At 37.9% G+C, this 23,737-nt stretch overlaps 1 protein-coding gene across 7 annotated transcripts in view; it reads right to left on the bottom strand.

Moving 5' to 3' along the window:
* The window catches only part of Liprin-alpha (PTPRF interacting protein alpha), a 395,115-nt gene that overhangs the window by 17,710 nt on the left and 353,668 nt on the right, over positions 1 to 23,737 (bottom strand). For 6 of the 7 annotated variants that reach the window (XM_076192875.1, XM_076192874.1, XM_076192877.1 and 3 more), the window contains 3 exons: positions 10,952 to 11,038; positions 1,661 to 1,971; positions 207 to 287 (listed from right to left, as the gene is read on the bottom strand). In XM_076192875.1, the coding sequence (XP_076048990.1) occupies positions 207 to 287; positions 1,661 to 1,971; positions 10,952 to 11,038 (479 nt within the window). The remainder of the gene's footprint in view (positions 1 to 206; positions 288 to 1,660; positions 1,972 to 10,951; positions 11,039 to 23,737) is intronic. The other variant, XM_076192878.1, reaches the window with a different exon arrangement.

A 23,737-nucleotide genomic window follows, 5' to 3' on the forward strand; every position in this document is an offset into this window, starting at 1 on the left:
CATTGTCAAAGATGATGCACTAGAATTTTTCTGAATGATACACTGAAAAACCTTTCAGATTCTATGATTCAAATTCAATGCTTTAAGTAAATACTTAATTATTTCAAGGCAGTAGGAGGACATCAACAACAAAAGGGTACTGGCAATAAATTGATGGGGTGGGTGGGAAACAATGAGAAGCCTGATGGCCACAGTGTGATGGTAACCTGAGCATGGGGCTGGAGATGAGGCTGCTGTTAGACAGGAGGCTCAGGTGCCCGGGGGTCAGAGTTTGCCCCCCACTTGGTCTGTGGAGAGACCAAGGCACCACAACCGGTTAGAACCATGAAGAACATAAGCCTTGCCAGGTTAAATTAAACTTAAGCCTAAAGAAGATCAAATATAAAGACACAGACTTATTCAAGACGGTGATAAAGGGATTAAAAAATATTTTTCATCTAGTTTCCTTAAAGTATACGTAAAAATCCAGATGTTACACATATCTGACTTGTTTGCCCATTGCAGCTGTGCATCACTTGACCAGATGAGGTGAGGCATCACAAGCACCGCACACATCATGAAGACATCCAACAATCAAGCTCACCACCACAAGTGACATGTGTGACACACAAGTGCTTCGAACCATTGCAAAACTTGCAACACTGAGGTGTAATCATATAATTCTTCTTGGCAATTATGAAAATCAATAAAATTCTGTGGTGGGAAGCATATCTTAATAAAATTTACTTTCACATTTCAGCGATATATTGATATCAATGAATCTTTGTTCATAAATTCTAAAGAATGAAAAATAACTCTAGTAATGGAAAAATTAAGAAAAACTTTGAATAAAAAAATATAAACAATCACATACTCTGCTTATCTTTAACTTAAATCAAAGAAAATAGCTTGACTTTGCTCAAAGCTTTTCCTGTACAGTCTGAGGCAAGACTGAAAAATGTGACAAAACTGTATAAAATTGTTAGAAAATCATTCAAGTTAAAAAAAAAGCACAAAGGCACAAGCAGACATTAGTGCAAACAATGAAATTATAAAAGCACTCATCAGCAAGGCCATTCAAGGCAAACAAGTTATAACATACGGTTAAAGAAAACATTTGCAAGCACACTGAGCAATAAAACCACTTTGCCATTCCTGGAAAGCAAATGAGGTGTTAGTGTTACGACAAACCTTACCCAAAACAAATGTCATCCTCTCACATCTAATAGCAAAATAAATGGATAATTGCAATGTCAAAATCAACTATGATATAAATCTTTTATATCTAACATAATAGAACTATGTAACATCCAATCATAAATCATGTATACAGAGGGAAAATACTACCACTTAATCAAAATTTGGTTAAATTAGTAAAAATATCTATCCTAATAAATAAATTATCAGACTTTGGGTAAAGTTTGTACAAAATGAGTTTGCATAGCCTCCCAAACCTCATTATCACATTTCCACTTTTGAAGTGTTATGCTTTGTGAAAGTAAATTTAAATCTACATAACAAGAGCACTATCTTTTAGTATTATACCCTTAAATCCAATATATATATATGTGAAATGTGGGGTACTACAGTGCTTCAATTGATCTAAGAAAAAACAAAAAGAAACCCAGAGATAATCTAAGGTGTGCGAGGCTGGTGCGTGCGATGGAGCGCTATACAGTACCCGGGAGAATACTGCTGATAGTGATGAACAGGTGTGAGAGCAGTGGCAGGAGATGGTGAGTGGTCAGTCAAGTCTGTGTACCTCCTCAGGTCTTCAGACGAAGCTCCAAGACCAGCTAAAGATCCTGGCATTCCTGCTGGTGGAGGACCACTTGTTGGCGGGCCTGCCATGAGGGAAGTGGGTGGAAGGGGACCTGCAGGCCCCTGTAGACGTAAGGAACGTGGTGTAGGTGGAGAACCTTCTGGCCGAAGACCCAGGGATAGCTGACTGTCATCACGCCCATCTACACGGTTCATTTGTGCAAGGTTGGCCTGTGAAATGCAACAGATTGTGTTACTCTTACAATTAATTTTACATGAAAAATTTATTTATTCAGTGACTAAATAGATGGCAATGTGAATGCAAATATCTTTAGAATCCTATCATCACATCCTCTCCAGGGAAAAGAATGCTGGCATTCAAGAAGTATGAGTGTTTGTTGATATTGTGCATGATGGTTTGCAGGTCTTACCATTTTTTTTTTTTTTTTGCAAACCTCTGCATAGAAATATCCAAAGACAACAAAGAAGGTTGAAGAAAAATTAAGGTTATTTTAGCTATTAACCCTCACCTACTTGGTCATAATGCATATCATCATTCCATCATACCTTCTGTAAGTGAGGGTTCTTTTCATATTCAGTTTAGTTCTTTTTTGTATTCATAATAAATAAACAACTGCTAGAAACTAAAGCAAGAGTAGTAACCAAACAGTGATGGCTGATGCATATTAAGCAGACTAAAGAACAGAGACAGAAAAAACATGCTATGGCTTACCTTGCCAAAGTAAGACAGTGAGATGTAAACACTTCAAGAAAATCCTTGCCAAATAAACCCAACCATTAGGCGACTTATAAAGTAAATGTAATTGTATGTACCATGTTTATTCACTCTGGTGTATGTGCAAAATAAATCTGACAAAGCAACAGCATCAATAATATGATGTTAAATCATGAGAAACAAGTTTCTTATAAATAATTCATAACAATTACAAAATAGGAAAGTTTAACTTGTTCTTAAAATTTCACAAATAAAAGATATTTCGTTTCTGGTGCTTACAGTTAAAAAGAAAATATAAATAAAGACTGTACATTACTGTAATAATCTTTGTTCATTCAAGGGCTTAAATTATCTAAGAACATTTTCCTCATAGTAGTGAATGAAGAGAGACTGAATGGATGAAGGAATGATGTACACCATGAGATGTTCTTTTCATCTGCTCTACAATTCATTTTAAGTAGATGAAGAAGAGGGCCTGCCATACATGAGCCAGAGGGGGTTTCACTAGCTCTGGTTATTTGGTCCTGTTGTGGAAGAGCTGTGTCTCACTTCAATGCTTTTGACCCCAGCAGTGTGGTGGAGGACTGGGCAACCCTTCATCCCCAAGGTGCCAAGATGGGAGGGATGGTCGAATGGGATTTGTTTGTTTATGATGTGGGTGTGTTCTTGGACTTGTCATCCTCCTTATAAGGAGCAAAGGGCTTTTGGTGTGTGTACAGTATCTACCTAGGCATAGTATATGGGGTTGGTGATTTGTTCATGGGATTCCATCTCTTTTACCTACTTGAATTATACAGGATAAGAGCTATGCTCATAGTGTCCTGTCACCTGTCTGAAACTGAAGAACTGTACAAACATTACTCTTACCTGCATTATTCAACCTCTACAAAAGTGATCTTCTAATACGAGATTCAGAATGTAACACCAAAGTGCTCAACTATGCTGATGACCTGACAATATCCTAACATGGCAACAACAAAATGGCTGCCAAGAAAATCAAAGCCTATTTAGACAAATTAGAACAATTGCTTTTAAATAATAAAATGGAGGCTTCCCATGAAAAATCGTTTGTAACTTTTCTCATTCCAGACAACCATGAATAAAAAAAAAATCCACTCGTAAAATTGAATGGGACAAACCCTTCTACTGGAAAAGAACCCCAAAAATTTGGACTTCACTTTTGATATATGATCTTTGACCCACATATCAAACCTCTGACAGTGAAAATCAACAAGAAGACATACTAAAATCAGAAGCAATTACAGGCTTTGATAAACTGAAGACTACTCATATCCTACAAGTACTTTCAGAATTACACTCAACTATGCTTCCACAGCATGGTTCCCAACAATTGGAAAAATATAGATCAGACTAACTATACAAAATAACACACTAATAACAATAACAGGATGCACCAATACCACACCAATGGAATATCTGCACACTAAAACCAAAATATTCCCCAAAAAGCATCACATGAAATTGATAGGTACACAGTTCTATGCAAGAGCCCCCAACCCTACTCCCTACTCACCCATCACAAAATAGGCCTGACCACAGAAACAAACTGCCTCAGATGCAAGCATTACAGAGAAAACACCGAATATCTCATATTACACAGCCCAATGCTAACCATACCCAGACAAGACAATATTTCTTCCTGGAGTGACTTAGGAGCCAATCTGATGGCTGTTGCCACATACTTGGGAGCCATTGGTCTTCTGCAAGAGATCCGAGGCAATAGACCAATTGGTTTGAATTAGAATTTTATTCTATTTACTAAAACCTGTGTTTTCTACTGACCTTATTACATTTATTCTTTTATTGTTTTTCAGTGTTAGGTCTTTGATGTAAAGGTCTGAGAGACATAACTATTAAAAGTGATGCCCAGGATTTAGGGGCTCTTGTCAAATGGGAAGAGTTGGCCATTCAATTTCACTGTTGGATGTTTCTTAAATTCATGGTTGTCTGGGGTGGACAATGTCACTAATGATTTCTGAGGGGAGACCTCCATTCTATTTCATTTTAGCCACTGTTTTGTAGTTGCTGTGCTAAGTTATTATCATTAGGTCACCTTTACCTTCTATATGAGAGTGTTTTGACATTATGCTTTGATTTGGTGTGAGATCATCTACAGAGGTTGAATAATACAGGTGAGATAACTGCTTCTCCAAGAGCCTCCACTGTACAACCTTTTGTTCCTAGGTAGCTGGTTGTTTTGGGATATTCTGCACTATCTTACAGCTAAAAAGTTTGAGGGAGGTTATAGTTTAGAAAGTAGGTTTGTCTCTTGAAGGAAATTGTGAGGAGAAGATTGGGATATTGATATTTTTCTTAAAATAAGATGTAATGAAATCATTATTTGAGGGAGAAGATATAGGATATAGTAAGAGGAATACCACAAGGGCAGGTAGGGAGCCTGATTTCTCTTGCAGAAGACCCACGGCCTCCAGGTAACCAGCAACAGATATATCATTAGATACAAGACATGGATAAGACTACAATATCCTGTTCTTAAGTACATCAATGCCATTTTACAGTGTCAGTTGTGTTGGTTGCAAGAGGACCATGGGAGAAAATGAAGTTTGATAGTCTTAAGATGGTTTGTCAGGTGTTTCTTTCAGTATTTTTTTCCACAAGTGGACAGGAGAATGGAGTAGAGGTCTGATGCAAGCAATGGTGTAAAATCATTGAAAAGGGTTGATCACACATTTCAAGCAATTCGGTGGTAGCTTTTTAGGCAAGTTCTCTTTCCTCTAAATCCCCAGTTAGGAAGGATGATGGCTGCTCTCTAAGCAGTGCAAAAGCAAACATGTTTGTGTAGTTTCTTGTTCCTTCTATCATGTCACTTATGAAGGCCACGAACATTACAGGTGCCAATACTAATCCTTATGAGACTTTGCTAGTCAATGCTCTTCATTCTTATCTTTTATCCTTTACTACTGTCCTCATGTATTGATTTCTCAGAATATTCTTCATCCATTTCCATAGGTATTCTCTAAGTCCTTCAATATTCCTTTACTTCCAGAGTACCCTATGATGAGGTATTTTAAATCAAAGACTACAAATCCAAATACACACAATCCACCCAGCCCTCCTTTCCTTGCTGCACTTCAACAATTTTTGAGTAAAGACTTAACAGATTCAATACACACCATTCTTCCAGTTCTAAATCTAAATTATCTGCCACACTGTTTATCTTTTCAAAGTATTCAAGTCAGCTGTTTCTCAAAATCCTCTCTCAAAATTAAGTGGACAATGGTTGTAATTCATGTATGATTTCCTTACTTCTTCTTTCATGAACTCATACTACATTAGTTCTCTTCCAATCCTTTGTCATTACCCATTCTTCTAATGAACACACAATATGGTTGTGAATCTTATGTGCCAGTTGTTCTTTACATTCCTTGACAACCCAGTATGAGATCCAGTCTTGGAATATAATGGATGCAGAGAATGTTTCTGAGATGAAGTGTTTAAGAAACATGGTTAGTGTTACAAGAATGGTATAATCAGACAATCTGTTATCACTGATCCCTCTTGCAAGACACCCATGTCTCCCAGGTAATCAGCAATAGCCACTGGATTGGCCAATAATTCTCTTGAGAAGGAAATATTCTGTTGTTGTCTGGGTAAGGCTAGGGTAGGGCAATGCAAGATAAGGTATTTGCTGCACTGTGTGAAAGCTCTATCTGAGACAGTCTGTTTCTGTAGTTAGGCATATTTTGTGCTGGTAGTGTCTTAATGCTGGATGGTGAGCTGAACAATAGCATGCTAGTCTGGTTCTAGCTTCTCTTGGGAGGGATATTTCTGTTAGGTTAATGTCCTGTGCCACACTGCTTAGATCTAAGCCAATGTATGTATGCATTTCTTTAATTATAAACATATATATATATATATATATATATATATATATATATATATATATATATATATATATATATATATATATATATATATATATGTGTGTATTTATATTTAAGGCATATCTTTATGGATAAAAAATTATGATAAATATAGTGAAATGATGCACAAGATGCACTTTTGTTTCCCCTCATATGAAGAAAGGAAACCTATTAGTTATATAATGACACAATGAAATGCAAGTATATTTGCATTCTACTTTTACAACAAAGTTATAAATACATGTATAAGATATATCCCATATGTAGAAATTATGTCAATAAAAAGATAGAGAAGCTGAGTAGAATATGCCAGTTCAGTCATAATACTGACCATTCTCCATTAATCTGACTGCTAGTCAATAAAACTTTTACTTATACTCAATGTTACAAAATAAACTATGTCTCAGAACCCATGCAGCCAGTTTAAGTTATGTTTATTAATTAATTCCAATGCTTGCCATATATACAAAAGACTGTGCAGTGTGATAAATGTATAACAAGTAGGTCAACAAGATAAGAGGATCACTGATGGAATGGGAAACTGGAAAGGAAAATGTTAAATGAAGGGATTTCATAGGGGATAATAGAAAAATAAGAATTGGAAGGGGGTACCATGGTAAAAACAAAATATAAAGTGTAATAAAGAACAGGCAAGGTAAGGAGAAACTCATAAAATATGCCTTACTGAGGAACGCAAGAGGTTATGAGATATATGAAATATCAAATTAAAATGAGAGCATAAACAAAACAAGCAATAGCATCTGTAGTGAAAACAAAATTAGAGCTACCAAAATTCAGGTGCATGTGAGCATATTTTAGTGTTTACAGACACATGTTTGTGTATAGGCATCTTACATCCATCCATCCACCCATACATTCATAATACACACAAGCACACCCATGAAAAAAATCTACACCGGATTATTGCTTCACAGAATAGTTTGGATGACGGAATACTATAGTCTAATAGCATGGGACAACTTAAGATCAGAACTGACCAATGGGAATGCAGACAGGACCCTCTCATATAACTACTGTATATAAATACAAAGATAATCATTACACAAGGAGAGATATTGATAATATATTTGTGAGAAGAAAGATGGATGTGTTAGCAATGAGTGAAACCAAATTGAAGGGGAAGAGTGAGAGTTTGGGAGTGTGAAGGGTAGGTTGTCAAAAGTGACCAGAGGATTTGATTATGGTAGTGGGTGATACCAAGAAAATGACTGACTGGAGAGGAAAATGATAGGGTCATAGGAAAAGACAAGATACAAAAAGTCTTGAAAGGATGAAAGCTGGTACGGAACATGGGTTAGATAGGTGTTGCATGGGATGTCTGACAAAGGAGGAAGTAATTATAGTGAACTGGCTAGTGAGACTGTTTAATGTGTGCCTAAAGGAGGGAAGTGTACCAATGGAATGGAAAAATAAATGTGTGGTTCCACTACACACTAGAAAAGGGAACAAATATCAATGTAGTAGCCTTAAAGGGATCAGTCTGTTGAGTGTAGCTGGTATGGCATATGGGTGGTGTTAATCTAGAGAATTAGGAGGAAAACACAGGAAGTAATTGGGAAAGAATTATGTGGGTTCAGGAAAGGAAAAGGATGAACATATCCAATTTTCATGGTACGGAAGGTATGTGAGAAGTTTCTGGTCAGAGGTAAGGGTGTATTTTGGGTTTTAATGGATTTGGATGTGTATGACAAAGTTGAAAGAAAAGCATTATGGTATATATTGTGAATCTACAGGATAGGGGGAAGGCTGCTGAGGGCAGTCACAAATTTTACATGAGTAGTAGAGCAAGTGTGAGGGTAGAGAATGGAGAAAGTGATTGGTCTGAGGTGAAGGTGGGACTGAGCCAAGGTTTGTGTAATGTTACTATGGTTGTTCAACTTGTGCATTGATGGGATGATGGCCAGGGGTTTGGAGCTGGTAAGTTAAGAGTGGAAAGAGATGGGAAGTGTCACTTGTTGTCTGTAGATGGCACTGCACATGAAGCTGAATTAGAGGAGAGACTGAGTTTGAAAAGGTATGAAGAGGAGAAAAAGAGTAAAAGTGAAATGTACAAGGGAAGAAGGTGGAAGCTAGTTGAAGGGAAGTCTAAAAGAAGAGAGGCTGGAGAAGATGGAGAACTTTAAGTGTTTAGGGTAACATGTAACAAAGAATGGAGGAATGGTGATATAAGTAAATTATCAAGTAAGGTCTGGGACAAGTGTAAGTGAATTGAGAAATAATTATCTGGGGTTGAGCACTGAGAAGACTGTAGAAAAAGGTGATTGTGCCTTTGACACTTATAGAGCAGAGGGTTTGAATTTAAGCAAGGCAGAAAGAATCTAAATGTATTTGAGATGAAGTGTTTAAGAGGTACAAAGGGGGATTACAAGGATGCATAGAGTGAAAAATGTGGAGGTAAGGCAGAAATCAGGGGTAGAAATAGTCTGGTGGCTGTTGCCAGTTACCTGGGAGCTGTGGGTCTTCTGCAAGAGAGACTTGGGCAATGAGTTGATGTATTGATTTATGACTGATTCATGATTATGGTTAATTTATATTAGGAACTACATTTGTTGTCAATGTCATCATAACCCATCCACTTTATCAAGTTCCTCACTTCTGTTGTTTGTCAACATATTGTTGTATCTCCTTTATCACATCTTGAGTACTTTTCCTCTGTTGTAACAGATGTCACACACATAAACACACATTCAAACATTCATAGATATCAAAGGGTCTACTTTTATAAGGGGACTGGCTGAGTCAAAGTATTCACCCACTCTACACTCATCCAAAACCTATTTATTGCCTCTTTTATCTTAACACCTTGTGGATGAAGGGTCTTTCCTGTCCACTGCCACACTGCTCAAGTCCAAGGCAATACAGCAAGGAATAACTCCATTGCAGTGCCCACCAGCCAGAGCTACTTTATTCCCACCATTTCATTATATGGTGAGCCCAACCCCTAAAATCATCCTCTAAAAATGATGAAAAAAGACAAGAGCAACAACCCTTCCAGCTGAGTCTTTTTTCACTGATTTATGAACTCTATTTACTACCTTCACTACCAATGCAATCCCATATTAATGCTTAAGACTCACCACTTTCCCCTGCCTCTCACCTCTCACTTTTCCTCCTCTTCCACTTTCCCTCTACTCTCAATTACCCTTCCACCAGATAATGATCTCCTGCTCTCTTCCCTGAAGACATTAACATCCAGAATTTTTCTAATCCTCCCTTTGGGTTCCATCACATACTCTATTAATGCCCTCTCAACCACCCTCCCTTCCACCACCCTTTCCCATGTATACTTATGCTTGCCTCTCTTCTTAAACAATGTAAACACTATCATCAACATTCTTTCTAAATACATCTCTAATATCTATCTACTACAGTTCTAATCTGACACCCTGAACATCCATACTACTCCATTTATTGGGTCATCTCCTACCCTAACTTGGAGATCCTCCAACCCCCGACACTACATTTACATTCCTCCCAAAACTCTTTATATACTCATTTAGATAAATCCAAATATCTTCCTCACCTCCCCACCTTTAATATATATTATCTATCTATATACCAAGGGCTCCCTTACAAGGGAGGTAGCCAAGTCAAGGCACTCACCCACTTTCACCCATTCCATTCCCATCCACCACCCTTGTTTCCTTTTTATCTTTGCTCCTTGTGGATGAAGGGTCATTCCTGCCTCCTGCCAAGGTCAGAAGCAATGCAGCAAGACACACCACATCCACAGAGGGGCCACTTCACTTATGCATATATATATATATATATATATATATATATATATATATATATATATATATATATATATATATATATATATATATATATACATTCATACACACACGCATGCATGGGATGCCTGCTGACCAAGCAGGTTAAATTGTCACTACTTGTGACAGAGGTCAGGTGTGGAGGCAGTCTGAATCCTGCCTAGCAACCAAGTTCATAGTAAGGGCATACTATATTACTTGCCCTGTTTAAAAAAAAGTCCTCAATAAGGATGCACCATCCTAGCCCCTTCTGAGGTGAAGGGAATTTGTGATGTTAAACAGATATATATACATATACAAACATCCATACAATACACATCTACTCTAGCCTTCACACACACACACACTAATTTAAGAGCAATTTAGACACTGCGAAATATTGAGACGGGACACCACGAGCATAGCTCTCCTTCCTGCAAGATTAAACTAAGTAAATACACACACACACATACACACGCACACACACAATGCATATTTTTATATATACTCATAAACACATACATACAAATTAGATCAACTTCATCTTTAGTAGCATACAGCATGTTAATGGAAGAAATTATAAAAGGAGAATTGTAAATAAACAAAATATGAAGAAGCCAAATTTTTAATAAATGCAAGATAAAGAGTAAGAAGAAAAAAGTCAAAAAGGAGAAAGGAAGAACAAAGCTTAAGCCAAAAGGTGGGCACAAGGTGATAAAGGAGAATGAAGGAGGAACCCAAGAGGAGAACTGAAAAGCAGGCAGGCCAACAGGATAGGTGGAGGGAGCCATATTTACCTGTGAGCCGGGGAGAGAGCCCCCTCCGGACAATGGGCGTTGGTTCATAAACTGGTACATGTGGGAGGGGGACATGCCTGCCGGGGCCTAACAAAACACCAACACCATCAGATAAGACAGAGACCTCAAGTCACCTTATCATTCCCTTAGGGGACATGTAGAGATTACATAATGTTTTTAAACAAACACAAACCCTATACTCTGTAATACAGCTCCTAATCCATACAGTAAACTAAGCAGCATTATGGTCATCTAAAGCATTATGTAATCACCACACAGCCCCTACACTTTAGCTTTTCATTCTTAATTTCTAGAAGAGACAGTGTCTGCCTCCAAGCCAAGGTAGGCCCTTCCCAAGAGGCAAGCAGCAGGTTTATAGAAACCATGGTTGTCTTTGCCAGCCCCAGCAACGCAAAGGGGAAAATAGTATTGGTGCTCATGGGTGACTGGCTGTGCTTGAGAATAAATGAGAAGGTGGTCATGCCAGCACTGTGTCCAAGAATGTGTCCACACCAGTATTGCGTGACCTTTGAGATTATAAAAGCAAAAAAGCTCAATGTGGTGTACAATATTTTCAAGATATGTTCCCAGTCACCTGTCCATGCAGATTACATCATCTACCAAGTATGGGATGCCTGACCACATACTCAAGCTATGACATCATCTAGCTTGCACCTGCTCTGGTTCACTATCTTGGAAATGTCCGCAGATTTATCCTATTAACTTGAAAAATTTATCATGTGGAAAGATGCTGAAAATGTATATGTACAAATTCTTGGCCCAATTCAATGCTGGGTTGCTAAACAATCCACGGCTTCCACAGACAAGTCCTTTCCCCACAAACGAAAAGTGCCGTGGCTTGAGGTAGAATGACAGTACAGTCAACTTGGCATCATTAAAACAAAATATGCAGACATCTGTGAAAAAGGGTACTTATGATTTCTTTAAAATTTCTTTACATATTTGAAAAATAAGAATATTTATTCTTGTGCTAAACACTTTCTACTTAACACAGCTGACTGCACATATCTTGGATCCAACTACTATAGAAGGTTTTAACTATAAACTATGACATGCAGCAATGCACCTAAAGTAATAGTAACAGTAGTAGAGTAATGGACCATTTGTATTAGCACCTGAATAATAATATTAAAGAACCTATACTATCTTATACACAATCATTATAGAAGTTATAAGTAAATTATCTGAAAGGAAATTCGTAAATTTCCTTTCATTCATACTGCATCTGCATACTCACGAAATGCGCCAACAAATAGCCCACTGCCATTACACACATCCAATGAGCGAAACACAATGTTGGTAAGGAAAAGTCCAAATGGGATAACTGCTTTTGAACAATAAAGAAGGAAAAATGGGAAGAAAATCTAAGAAAATATAAGAAATGAAAAAGGAATTTCTACCTGTCACTCTCAGTATGAATAACACTTGCAACTGACTGATTATAGAAGCAAAAATCATGTCATAATAATAAGAATAACAATAATAATAATAATAATAATAATGTAAAAGTAATAATAATGTAAGGATACAAATATCAAGATGCTAAGCTGACTAAGTACTCTAAAAAAAGTTTTAGGAGAATAAAACAGTGCAATATAACAGAAATAATAAATTGTGGTGCTCTGACTTTAACCCAATTTGTTATATCTGTCTTAAAAAACTAAAGATATAGCTGAATGGATGATGAAAAAAAGGAAAGTACATAAAACAAGAAATAAAACATGGGCCATATAAAATGTCCCAGAGTTGAATGAACACATGAAACATATCAATAAGTAATTAAGAACACATGGCTAACAATAACTATTTAAAAATATATATCAAAAGACAATTAGTTCTATGACAATTCATGGCAATGAAATAAAGGGACTACAAACATACGACAGTGTCAACATCCACATTCCCTGCACTGTGTTCACCAAAGACTCCCTGGAATGTGTGGAGAATGTTGCATATGATGACACCGTATCTTGACTGTGTTGTATATGTTTACAGTACCCCTTATTTCATCACAATAAACTGCCACTGCATTAGTTAGCTAAAATTTAATTAAAATCTCTTGATGTTTAGGTAGCAAGAAATCAAGAACATGTGAACAGTAAAATGTATAACTACTAATAGATTGCAAAGGCCTTCATCACAAGCTACTTCTTACACAAGTTATTTTGTACACATATTCATACACAATCATATATCCATAAAAAAAGTTGTTGTTTTTTTCTCCAATAAATCTAAAAATCAAAGAAAGTCACTGGAGTCATACAACTTGCAGTGAAACTTTCATGCTTGTCTCTAAGGACCAACATAGCAATAACAATAATCTCATGAGGTGATATAGCCCTAATCACCACTGTCATAAAATCCCATTCATACACCTCTTTCACATCAAAGCCCATCTGGGGTATTGGCTGCATATTATCGTGAGGCTAAAAGCTACTCAGTACCTTGAAGCTGATACTATACAGTCTATATGGGGCACCCCTATGGACCAGAGCTAATCATTTTTTCTGTGATTGAGGCAATCCCTAATCATAGAGAAATTATGATACTTTATTTACTGCGACTGTCCTTTCGTTATGTTCTTCCCCCACTCTTAATACTGTCCTGTACCACTTCTCTGAATGTTCATTTCCTTTTTTCGCTAAACCCTGTGGTGGGCAATAAGAATACTGCCACCGAGTCTTCCCACTTGAGTCATAAAAGGCAACAAAAACAGGACAGGGATAGGACTAGGCATCCTTCTTCCTGTAGCCCCAAAGGGGACATTCCTAAAAAAAAAGCAAAGGCATAAGAGGGTCTAGTAGGAGTTTTTCAACCAGTACCCTAAGGTTTGGGTCTTTTAATGTGCATGGATGTGGTACAGATGAGAGTAAAAGGGAAGACAAAGGAGTATGTTTGTGAAAGAAAGATGGATGTGTTGGCATTGTGTGAAACTAAATTGAAAAGAAGGGGTGATTTTGAGTTTGGGAGTGTAGTTTGGGGGGTGTCAGGAGTGAAGCAAGGATGAGGGAGAGAAGGGGTGGCTATACTAGTAAGTGAAGAGATAGGTAAATGAGTGGTGAAGTGAAAGCAGGTTTCTTCGAGGTTTATGTGGATGAAGGTGAAACTGGGAAAGGAGATATGGGTTTTTGTAAGTGCATATGGGCCTGGGAGTGAGAAGAATGTAGAGGAAGGGGAGGCTTTTTGGATAGATTTAAACGAGTGCATAGAGGGTTTAGGGAGAAATGTCAATGTAGTGGTTTTGGGAGATCTTAATGAATGCTAGGGTAGGGAATGAACCAATACATGGAGTGGGTGGGAAGTGTGGAGTTCCAGGAAAAAATTGTAGTGGAGAGCTGATGATGCTTAGAGTAAACTGCTTAAATGAGGAAGAAAAAGAGTACAAGAAGAAGCTAAGAGAAGAGTGGGAGGGAGTGAAAGCAGAGTAGAACTAGGAGTGGAGGAGGAATGGGGATGATTCAAAGATGGAGTCACAAGGTGTGCAAAGTTGGTGTGTGGAACATGGAGGACAGGAGGAAATAGAAGGAAGGGTAGTGAGTGGTGGGATGATGAAGCAAAAACAGTTGTAGAAGAGAAGTGAGCATTCACAGATTGGTTACAAAATAGGATGAGAGAATCATATGAGAAGTACAAAGAAAAGAGAAGTACACCATAAGATAAAGGAGGCAAAAAGGAGAGCAAATGTGAAATGGGGTAAGACTATGACAAAAATTTAAAAGTAATAAAAAGATGTTTTGGAAGGAAATTAAGAGAGGAAGAGGAGGTGAATCAAGTAGAGAAGAAAAGGTACAAGGTCCAGATGGAGAGATGATAATGAAAGAAACAGCAGTAAGAGGAAGATGGGCAGAGTATTTTAGGGAGTTGCTAAATATGAAGGACGATAGAGAGGGAAATGTAGCTGCAGTGGGAAGGATTAAGAAAATGACAGTGATGGATGAGCATAATGGAGGAGAAATAAGGAAAGATGAGCTGAAAGCAGTTACTAAAATGATGGGAGCAGGTAAGACACCTGGGTTGGATGGGTGTCACAGGGATTGTCTAAAAAAAGGGAGGTACAGTGATGGTGGACAAGCTGGTGAGGTTGTTTAATTTTGTCTAAAAGTGGGTAGAGTGCCAAAGAACTGGAGGAGTGCCTGTATAGTTCCACTTTACAAGGGAAAAGGGGACAAGTGTGAGTGTAGTAGTTTCTGAGGGATCAGTTTGTTGAGGGCAGTTGGGAAGGCTTATGGGAGGGTTTTGATTGAGAGGATTAGGAGAGGAACAGAGGGAATAACTGGTGAGGAACAGTGTGGGTTTAGGACAGGTAGGGATTATGTGGATCAGATTTTTGTGGCAAGACAGATGTGTGATAAAGCTGAAAAGGTAAGAATGTTTTTTGGATCTTTATGGATTTGGAAAAGGCTTATGACTGGATAGACAGGAAGGCACTGTGGGTGGTACTGCAGGTATATGGGATAGGAGGAAAGCTGTTAAGAGCAGTCAAGAGTTTTTACGAGAGTAGTAGAGCCTGTGTTAGAATTAGAAATGGAGAGAGTGAGTGGTTTGAGGTAAAAGTGGGACTTTGCCTGGGATGTGATATGTTGTCTTGGCTGTTCAATTAAGACATGGATGGGATGGTGTAGGAGGTAAAGACAAGAGCAATGGGCCAGGGATTGGAGATGGTTAAAGAAAATGGAGAAAAATGAGAGACAAACCAGTTGTTGTTTGTTGACAATACTGCAATTGTGGCAGGATCTGAGGAGGGATTAAGGAAGTTAGTGACAGAGTTTGGGAAGATGTGCAAAAGAAGGAAGTTGAAGATAAATATGGGTAAAAGTAAGGTGATGAGATATACTAGGCAAGAATGTGGCAGCAAACTGGAAGTGAGTATTGAGGGAAAGAGACTGGAGGAAGTGGATAGTTTTAGATACTTGTATGTGAATGTGGCGGGAAAGGGGGGAGTGGGGAGGTAGAATGTAGATCAGCAATTCCCAAACTATGGGTCGCGACCCAAACATGGGTTGCGAGACCTTGTTAAAAAAAAAAAAAATTAAATCAAAAGCTTCCCTACACTTGTGTTTTCAATAAAAGAAGACTTTCAAAATTGCTTTTTGATGCTTGGGTCGCCACATCTTCACCAGATCTGGATTTGGGTTGCGGCCAAAAAAAGTTTGGGAACCACTGATGTAGATTGAGAGAAACAAGTAAATGTCCTGAAGGATTGGAAAGTGTAATGAGAAATAGACATTTGGGAATGGATGCTAAGAGGATGTTGTATGAAGGCATGATTGTGCCGACAGCACTATATGGGGCAGAAACATGGAACAAAAGAGATGAGGAAGAGTTTAAAAATGTGTTTGAGGTGAAATGCCTGAGACGTATAGTAGGAGTTACTAGGCTGAGAAATGAGGAGAATGGGGGTGGAAAGGGAGTTGGGAGATAGGACTGATGAAAGAGTATTGGGATGGTTTGGACACATGGAAAGAATGAGTGAAGAATGATTAGTAAAAGAGGTGTGGAAGGCAGAGGTGGAAGGAGTGAACATGAGGGGTTACCGAAGGATGAGATGGATGGATGGAGTAAAAGGGGCATTGGGCAAGAAGGGAATGTCTGTTGAGGAAGGAAGGGGGAAAGCGGAAGATAGGGGTGAGTGGAGAATGGTTATGTATAGATGATGCTGTGATGAATGGGAATGGGTGGGGGGATGGGGGGGGGTGAGGAAGTATGTGTGAATGATATTTTGATGCAGCCCAAAGATTTTCTCCCCATCTTCTCTTTTTCTGCATGAAGGGATGGAGAGGGGGGGGGGTGTCACTGATTAAATGAAGCTGCCTTGATGTGAAAGTGCTGTGACATGCTACATTGCTTCTGACCCAGGGCAGTGGGCGAGATGCAGGGATGACCTGTCATCCAGGAGGAGCCAAGATAAAAGGAAGGGATGGGAGGGGGATAAATGGGAGTGGAGTATGGGGAGATGGAATGGGTGGGAGTGGATTTTATGCCTTTGTTTTTGGCTACCTCCCTTGTAAGGGGGAAAAAGCCATTGGTATATGTACGTATGTATATGCTGTTTCCATTGCACTCTCTACTTTCATCCTTTCCAATGTACAAGCAAGAGAACTGCACCACTTTACCTCCCCAATAGTGTTCCCACTTCATCTTTGGTACATCCCTCTCATGAAACAGGTCACTATTTTAATTGATATTAATTGATACATTTTTCTCCAACTTGCTCTGTCACAAACATAATTTTCACCAGCTTGACAACCTCACATGCCTCTTTTGGCTCATTCATTCATTCATTCATTCATTCTCTCATGAGAGACAAAGACAGAGTGAGACACAGACACAGAGACAGAGACAGAGAGAGACAGAGGGAGAGATAGAGATAGAGATAGAGAGAGAAGGGGAAGTTTTAGTATTTTGTCAGCTACAAGCAGCACTTCTATCTTTGAGGACAATATGACACAGAAGAGGTGGAGTCATAGCAGAGGTAAAGCAGAGATTTAAGGAGAGATAGTAAAAGTTAAAAAGTTGTCACTTTTTTTTGTGGAGATTATTCTCTAAATATAAAAGAATGGTGAATGACTAGTCCACAGGAATGTCAGGTAAATCCTTAAAACATTGACAGCATAAAATCTAAGTAGCTGCTCCCTCATATAGTGGGGGAAGTGGAAAGTGGGAAAGGGGGGAGAGAGGGAGGGAGAGAGGGAGGAAGTGAGGGAGGGGAGGGAGAAATAGAGTGGCAGGAGATAGACAGAGATGGGGGTGGGGGAGAGAAAGACAGAAAAAGAAAGTCATTTATATTGGCCAAGGCTCACAGTAGACCTTAAGTCCATAATGAGGTTGGATATAGAAAAAAGTAAACAACTGAAAAAAAATACATATATACATACATACATATACCAAATGTTTTTTCACCCTTACAAAAAAGGGAGGTAGCCCAAAAAACAAAGGCCCCTCATGCAGAAATGGAGATGGAGAGAGATCCCTTCAGGGTGCATGAATTTATTTTTCACACACACTTCCTCATCCCATCCCCCACCCACTCCCCCTCATGCATCATAGCATCATCTATACACAACCATTCTCCATTCACCCCTATATTCTGTCTTCTCCCTTCCTTCCTCAACAGACATTCCCCTCTTTCCCAATGCCCCTTTTACCCCATCCATCCATCTCATCCTTGGTCACCCCCTCATGTTCACTCCTTCTACCTCTGCCTTCCACACCTCTTTTAATAATCTTTCTTCACTCATTCTTTCCATGTGTCCAAACCATCCCAATACTCTTTCATCAACCCTATCTCCCAACTCCCTTTCCACCCCCGTTCTCCTCCTCACCTCCTCATTTTTCACTCTATTCAGCCTAGTAACCCCTATCATACTTCTCAGGCACCTCATCTCAAACACATTCAAACTCCTCCTCTCTTATGTTCCATGTTTCTGCCCCATACAGTGCTGTCAGCATAATCACTCCTTCATACAATCTCCTCTTAGTATCCATTCCCAAATGTCTATTTCTCATTACACTTTTTAATCCCCCAAGGCATTTACTTGCTTCTCTCAATCTACATTCTACCTCCACCTCCACTCCTCCCTTTCCTGCCACATTTGCTCCCAAGTATCTAAAACTACCCACTTCCTCCAGTCTCTCTCCCTTAATATTCACTTCCAGTCTGACACCACTTTCTCCCCTTGTACATCTATCTTCAACTTCCTTCTTTTGCATACCTTCCCAAACTCTGTTACTAACTTCCTCAATCCATCCTCTGAGATATATATATATACATACATACATACATATACCAAGGCTTTTTCCCCCTTACCAGGGAGGTACCCAAAAAGGGCAAGGCATAAAATCATTCCCACCCATTCCATCCCCGAAAACACTCCACACCCCTCCACCCTCCCTCCCATCTTAGCACCTCCTAGATGACGGGTCATCCCTGCACCCTGTCCACTGCCCTGGGTCAGAAGCAGTGTCGCAGGACACAGCACATCCACAGCAAGGCCGCTTCATTAAATTGGCGACCCCCCCTCTCCGTCCCCCCATATAAAGGAGAGGACAGGGAGAAATCGCTTCGGGCTCCGTCAAAATTTTTGCTCACACACATTACCTCACCCCCCATTCCCCCGTCCATTCCACCTCATGCATCACAACATTTTCCATATACAACCATTCTCCATTCACCCCTGTCTTCTGTCCTCTCCCGTCCTTCCTCAACAGACATTCCCCTCTTCCCCAAAGCCCCCTTCACCCCATCCATCCATCTCATCCTAGGATGTCCCCTCATGTTCACTCCCTCCACATCTGCCTTCCATACCTCCTTTACTAGTCTTTCTTCACTCATTCTTTCCATGTGTCCAAACCATCCTAATACATCCTAATACATCATATATATATATATATATATATATATTGATAATAACAATAATAAGAATAAATAAACAAATAGGCTGGCAGATGACCCAAGAACAGACATTACAGTATTCTGCTTTAATGTCTGCATGAAAGCATAACAGCTAGGGATACTCCACACTCTTTGCCACACACTTGTCTTTCAAACTTCATTTACATCCCAAATAGTTGCACACTATTAAATGCACAAGAATGTACAAGTCAAATATATTAACCTAATTTTAATTTACAGGAGATATATTCATGGTGCCTTGTTTCTTCAACTCTGTCAAACTTAGTTTCAAATTCAACTATATAATTTCTGGTTTATTTTTTCCTCTTAACTTAATTTTCATTTTTCCCCATGACTTCTTATCACTCTTCCATCCCAAACAAAGAGCTTCTCTGTCAATTCATTCCTCAATTTTCATTGTTCTGAGCAGATCCATCATATCATCTTTCTTCTTTTTTCTAATGGAGAATTTTTTTTTTTTAATCTTTCTTTATATGGTTTGTCTGCTAAGACAGGGGACCATCTTGTTTCCTGTTTTACATAATATCTTGATCTTATTTATATCCTCCTTTTTGTGGTGATCACACCACTGCTGTACATTCCAATCTGGTGCAAATCAGGTTCTTGAAATTCTTTATTCATCTTTCCGTCCATAAAGTGAAACATCATTCATATCTTCACCAATAGTTCACACGTCCTCCCAAAAATCTTGTTAATGTGCTCATTTGGTGACAAATTACCTGTAACCAATACTCCCAAGTTCCCCTTCTTTTATCATTATTTTTACAGTTCCATCATGTAAATCATCAATGGACAAGAGTCCATTTCCAAATTTTTGCAGTTTGTCCAATTCCAAAATTTAACAATTCTCATCATGTAAATTACTAATGGCCTCTTTGTCCATTTCCATAACTTTGCATTTCTCAGCATTCATTTTCTACACTTGGTTCTGGTCATATATTCTGTTGAGATCTTTGGTAATCACTTGCAATCTTTATTTTTTCTTCTAATCTTTGTATCATCAGCAAATAGATTAGTATGCCTTTTCATTCCTTCCATCATGTTGTTTATATAGATCAAGAATATCACAGGTGCCAGAATTGACTTGTGGGACTTCACTAGCTACTTCCTTCCCACCTGACATCTTGTCCCTTATAAGAACTCTCATATCCATTCCACAAGGCTTCCTATGTGCTCCAATTTCTACAATAGTCATCTGTTTTATACCTAATCAAAGGCTTTCTTTAGATCAAGATACAACCTGGGAGTATGAAAAGTGTTGTGAGAAATAGGCATAGAGATGAATATGAAGACTGAATGAAAGAGTGATTGTACCCAAGACCTTATATGGAACAGAAACTTAAATCTAGGAGAAGTACAAAGGAAGAGCCTCAACATGTTTGAGATGATTTGTTTGACAAGAAAAAAGAAATGTTACAAGAATATAAGAAAAGAATAATATACAAGATACAAAATAAGAATAAGAAATGTTACAATAATGGATGGATTGATTGAGAAATGTGAAGGTGAGGCAAGGAATAGTGATAGAAAGTGAGTTGCTGGACAACTGGACAAGGTAGATAAAAGAGTGCTGAGGTGGTCTGGGCTTATGGAAAGAATGAGTGAAGAACAACAAGCAAAGAAAGTGTGGAAAGCAGAAGTGGATGGTGTGAACTCAATTGACAGATGAACCAAAAATTAAATGAAAAGGGCAAAGAAAGAGGAATGTCTGTTAAGCAAGGAAGTGAGAATGTAAAAAATGGGTATAGAGAGAGGGTCTAAATCAATGAAGAAACAATACAACCTAAAGGGATACTGTCTTTGTCTACTCCATAAACTTTTAAACTTCTGAGTAGAATGCATATATATATATATATATATATATATATAAACCAACTCTGACAATTGAACCCTGCTGTGGAGATGTCATGTTTCACTGTAATTCTTTTCAATTAAGGCGTGTTATGGGGGACAGGGATGACTCCATTCATGAGGTGCTCAGATAGAAGATGAATATGTTCAGGATAGGTGTGGGATGGGTGTGAGATGGCTCCATGTTTGGATCTGGTCACCCCTTACAAGGGTGAAAAGCCCCTTACATATGTATTGTTGTTCATTTGTCAGATTGATCCAAGGCAATAGAACGAATGATTAACAAATATCAATTCACATTTCTACCATGACTCACATTTCCATTCACATATGACTTGTACATCCTCATCAAATGTTTTCTTCCCAGTCATTCTGTATACTAAACAAACTGATTTATCCTACTCCTAGTACCCATACAAACCTTATTAGTACTACACCCAATTTCTGTTTTCAATCTTGTTTCACTCATACATTCTTTTTTATTTGTTCTTCCGAGCCCTTTCACCCCATCCATTTCTGCTTTTTTTTACTTTTTTTTTTGCAAGCTTTTCTTCATTCGTTCTCTCTACATCCCTTAAGGATTCTCAAAAATATCTTGCTGCACCTTGAGCCATGAATTCATTTATTCATTTACATTTAGTTAGCAAGTACTCTACACAAGTAAATTCAAATACATTAAGAATCAAGTTCACTTACATCATTCTTATGATTATTTTCACATCTTTTTAGGGTTACTGCCTCCTTTCATCCAATGAGGTAAACAAATTCAGTACTATTCTTTATGAATAAATTCACTATTTCAATGGGCCTTAGACAAATAGACTCACTTGATGGTAACAATCTCAGCTAATTGGCTGGTGTTATCATAAAGTGGATCATTTCTCAGACAAAATGAAACTGAATATGGGGTATTTCTGTACAAGATTCCAATGTATGCAATGAACTAAAATTCAATTTCAAGGAATAGTTTTTCAATGTGGCTAAAATGAATAATTTCAATTCATGAAGTAAAAAAAAGTCCTTTCCACATACAAACAATAGGACCACATACTCATAAAAAGACAGGGTTTTCACAAAAAAATTCAAAAAACAATAAGAAAATCTATAATTAAATTTAGTGCAAATTCACACTCCATCTAAGGGTAATGAGATATCCATAGGTTATCCATGTGTCCTTGTGTTTACCTTTTTCAAAATTATAATTTCAACAACTACAAGCAACCTATGTTTAACTAAATGTCAAAGAAATAAGAAAAAAATAAAATAATAATAATAATAACAATAATAACAATAATATATAATAATAATATATGTATATATATATATATATATATATATATATACATATATATATATATTTATATATATATATATATATATAAGTATATATATATATTTATATATATATAGATATATATATACATATATATATAGATATATATATATATGTATACATATATGTATATATATATATATATATGTATATATATATATATATATATATATATATATATATTTATATACATAAAATACATACATAAAAGGACCAAGATTATTCCTATTCTACCTTCTACCTATATGAAAGAAAAAAGAGAAAAAATCTGACACACTCATGAACAAAATGAAGACGAAATGAAAAAAAAAAAAGTGAAATGAAATAAGACATTAGAAAAAAAGAAGGTTAAAAAAATCTAAAGTAGTATGTAAAAGTTTTGGAAAGCAGAATTCATAGGAAACAAAGCAAAGAAGTAGTGAAACAATGCAATGTAAGTTTAAGCTCACTCTGAATGAAAAGGACCATGGTACAAGACTCTTAGTTGGTCTGAGAAAAGTTATCCTTGGTTTCTGTCAACAACTGCCTTCAACCAAAATTCACTTTTCTCAAACATGCTTAGAGTATATCTGAAGATGGAGGAAAGCAGGAATAGAGAAGTATCCACAAAGAAAATCAATGAGGAAAAGAAAGGAAAAAGGAGCTAGAAAAAAATAAAATAAAATGGGTGGTGGATGGGGTTGATGTGAAACAGATTTTGCTGCAAAAAGTAAATGTTGAAGAGGAAGAGGAAATATGAGGATTTAAGAACAGGGTGGTGATGGTGGAAAGAGGGAGGGAAAGGAGGAGGGGAGGAGGAAATGGGAAGGGAATGGCAAAGGGGAAGAAAGAGGGGTAACAAGAAGGGACAAGGGAAGTCAGAAGAGGGGAGACAGACAGACAGACAGAGAGAGAGAGAGAGAGAGAGAGAGAGAGAGAGAGAGAGAGAGAGAGAGAGAGAGAGAGAGAGAGAGAGAGAGAGAGAGAGAGAGTGGGAAAGTGAGAGAGTGAGGAAAAAGGGAGGATGAAAGGGGAAAGGAAAGGTTGAAAGGAAAGGTTGAAAGGAAAGGGGGAAAGAAAAGGAGGAAAGAAAGGGGAGAGAGAGAGAGAGAGAGAGAGAGAGAGAGAGAGAGAGAGAGAGAGAGAGAGAGAGAGAGAGAGAGAGAGAGAGAGAGAGAGAGAGAGAGAG

Source organism: Oratosquilla oratoria, chromosome 11, assembly GCF_046742065.1.
Source record: "Oratosquilla oratoria isolate Oo_2021 chromosome 11, ASM4674206v1, whole genome shotgun sequence".
Classification (NCBI taxonomy): domain Eukaryota; kingdom Metazoa; phylum Arthropoda; class Malacostraca; order Stomatopoda; family Squillidae; genus Oratosquilla; species Oratosquilla oratoria.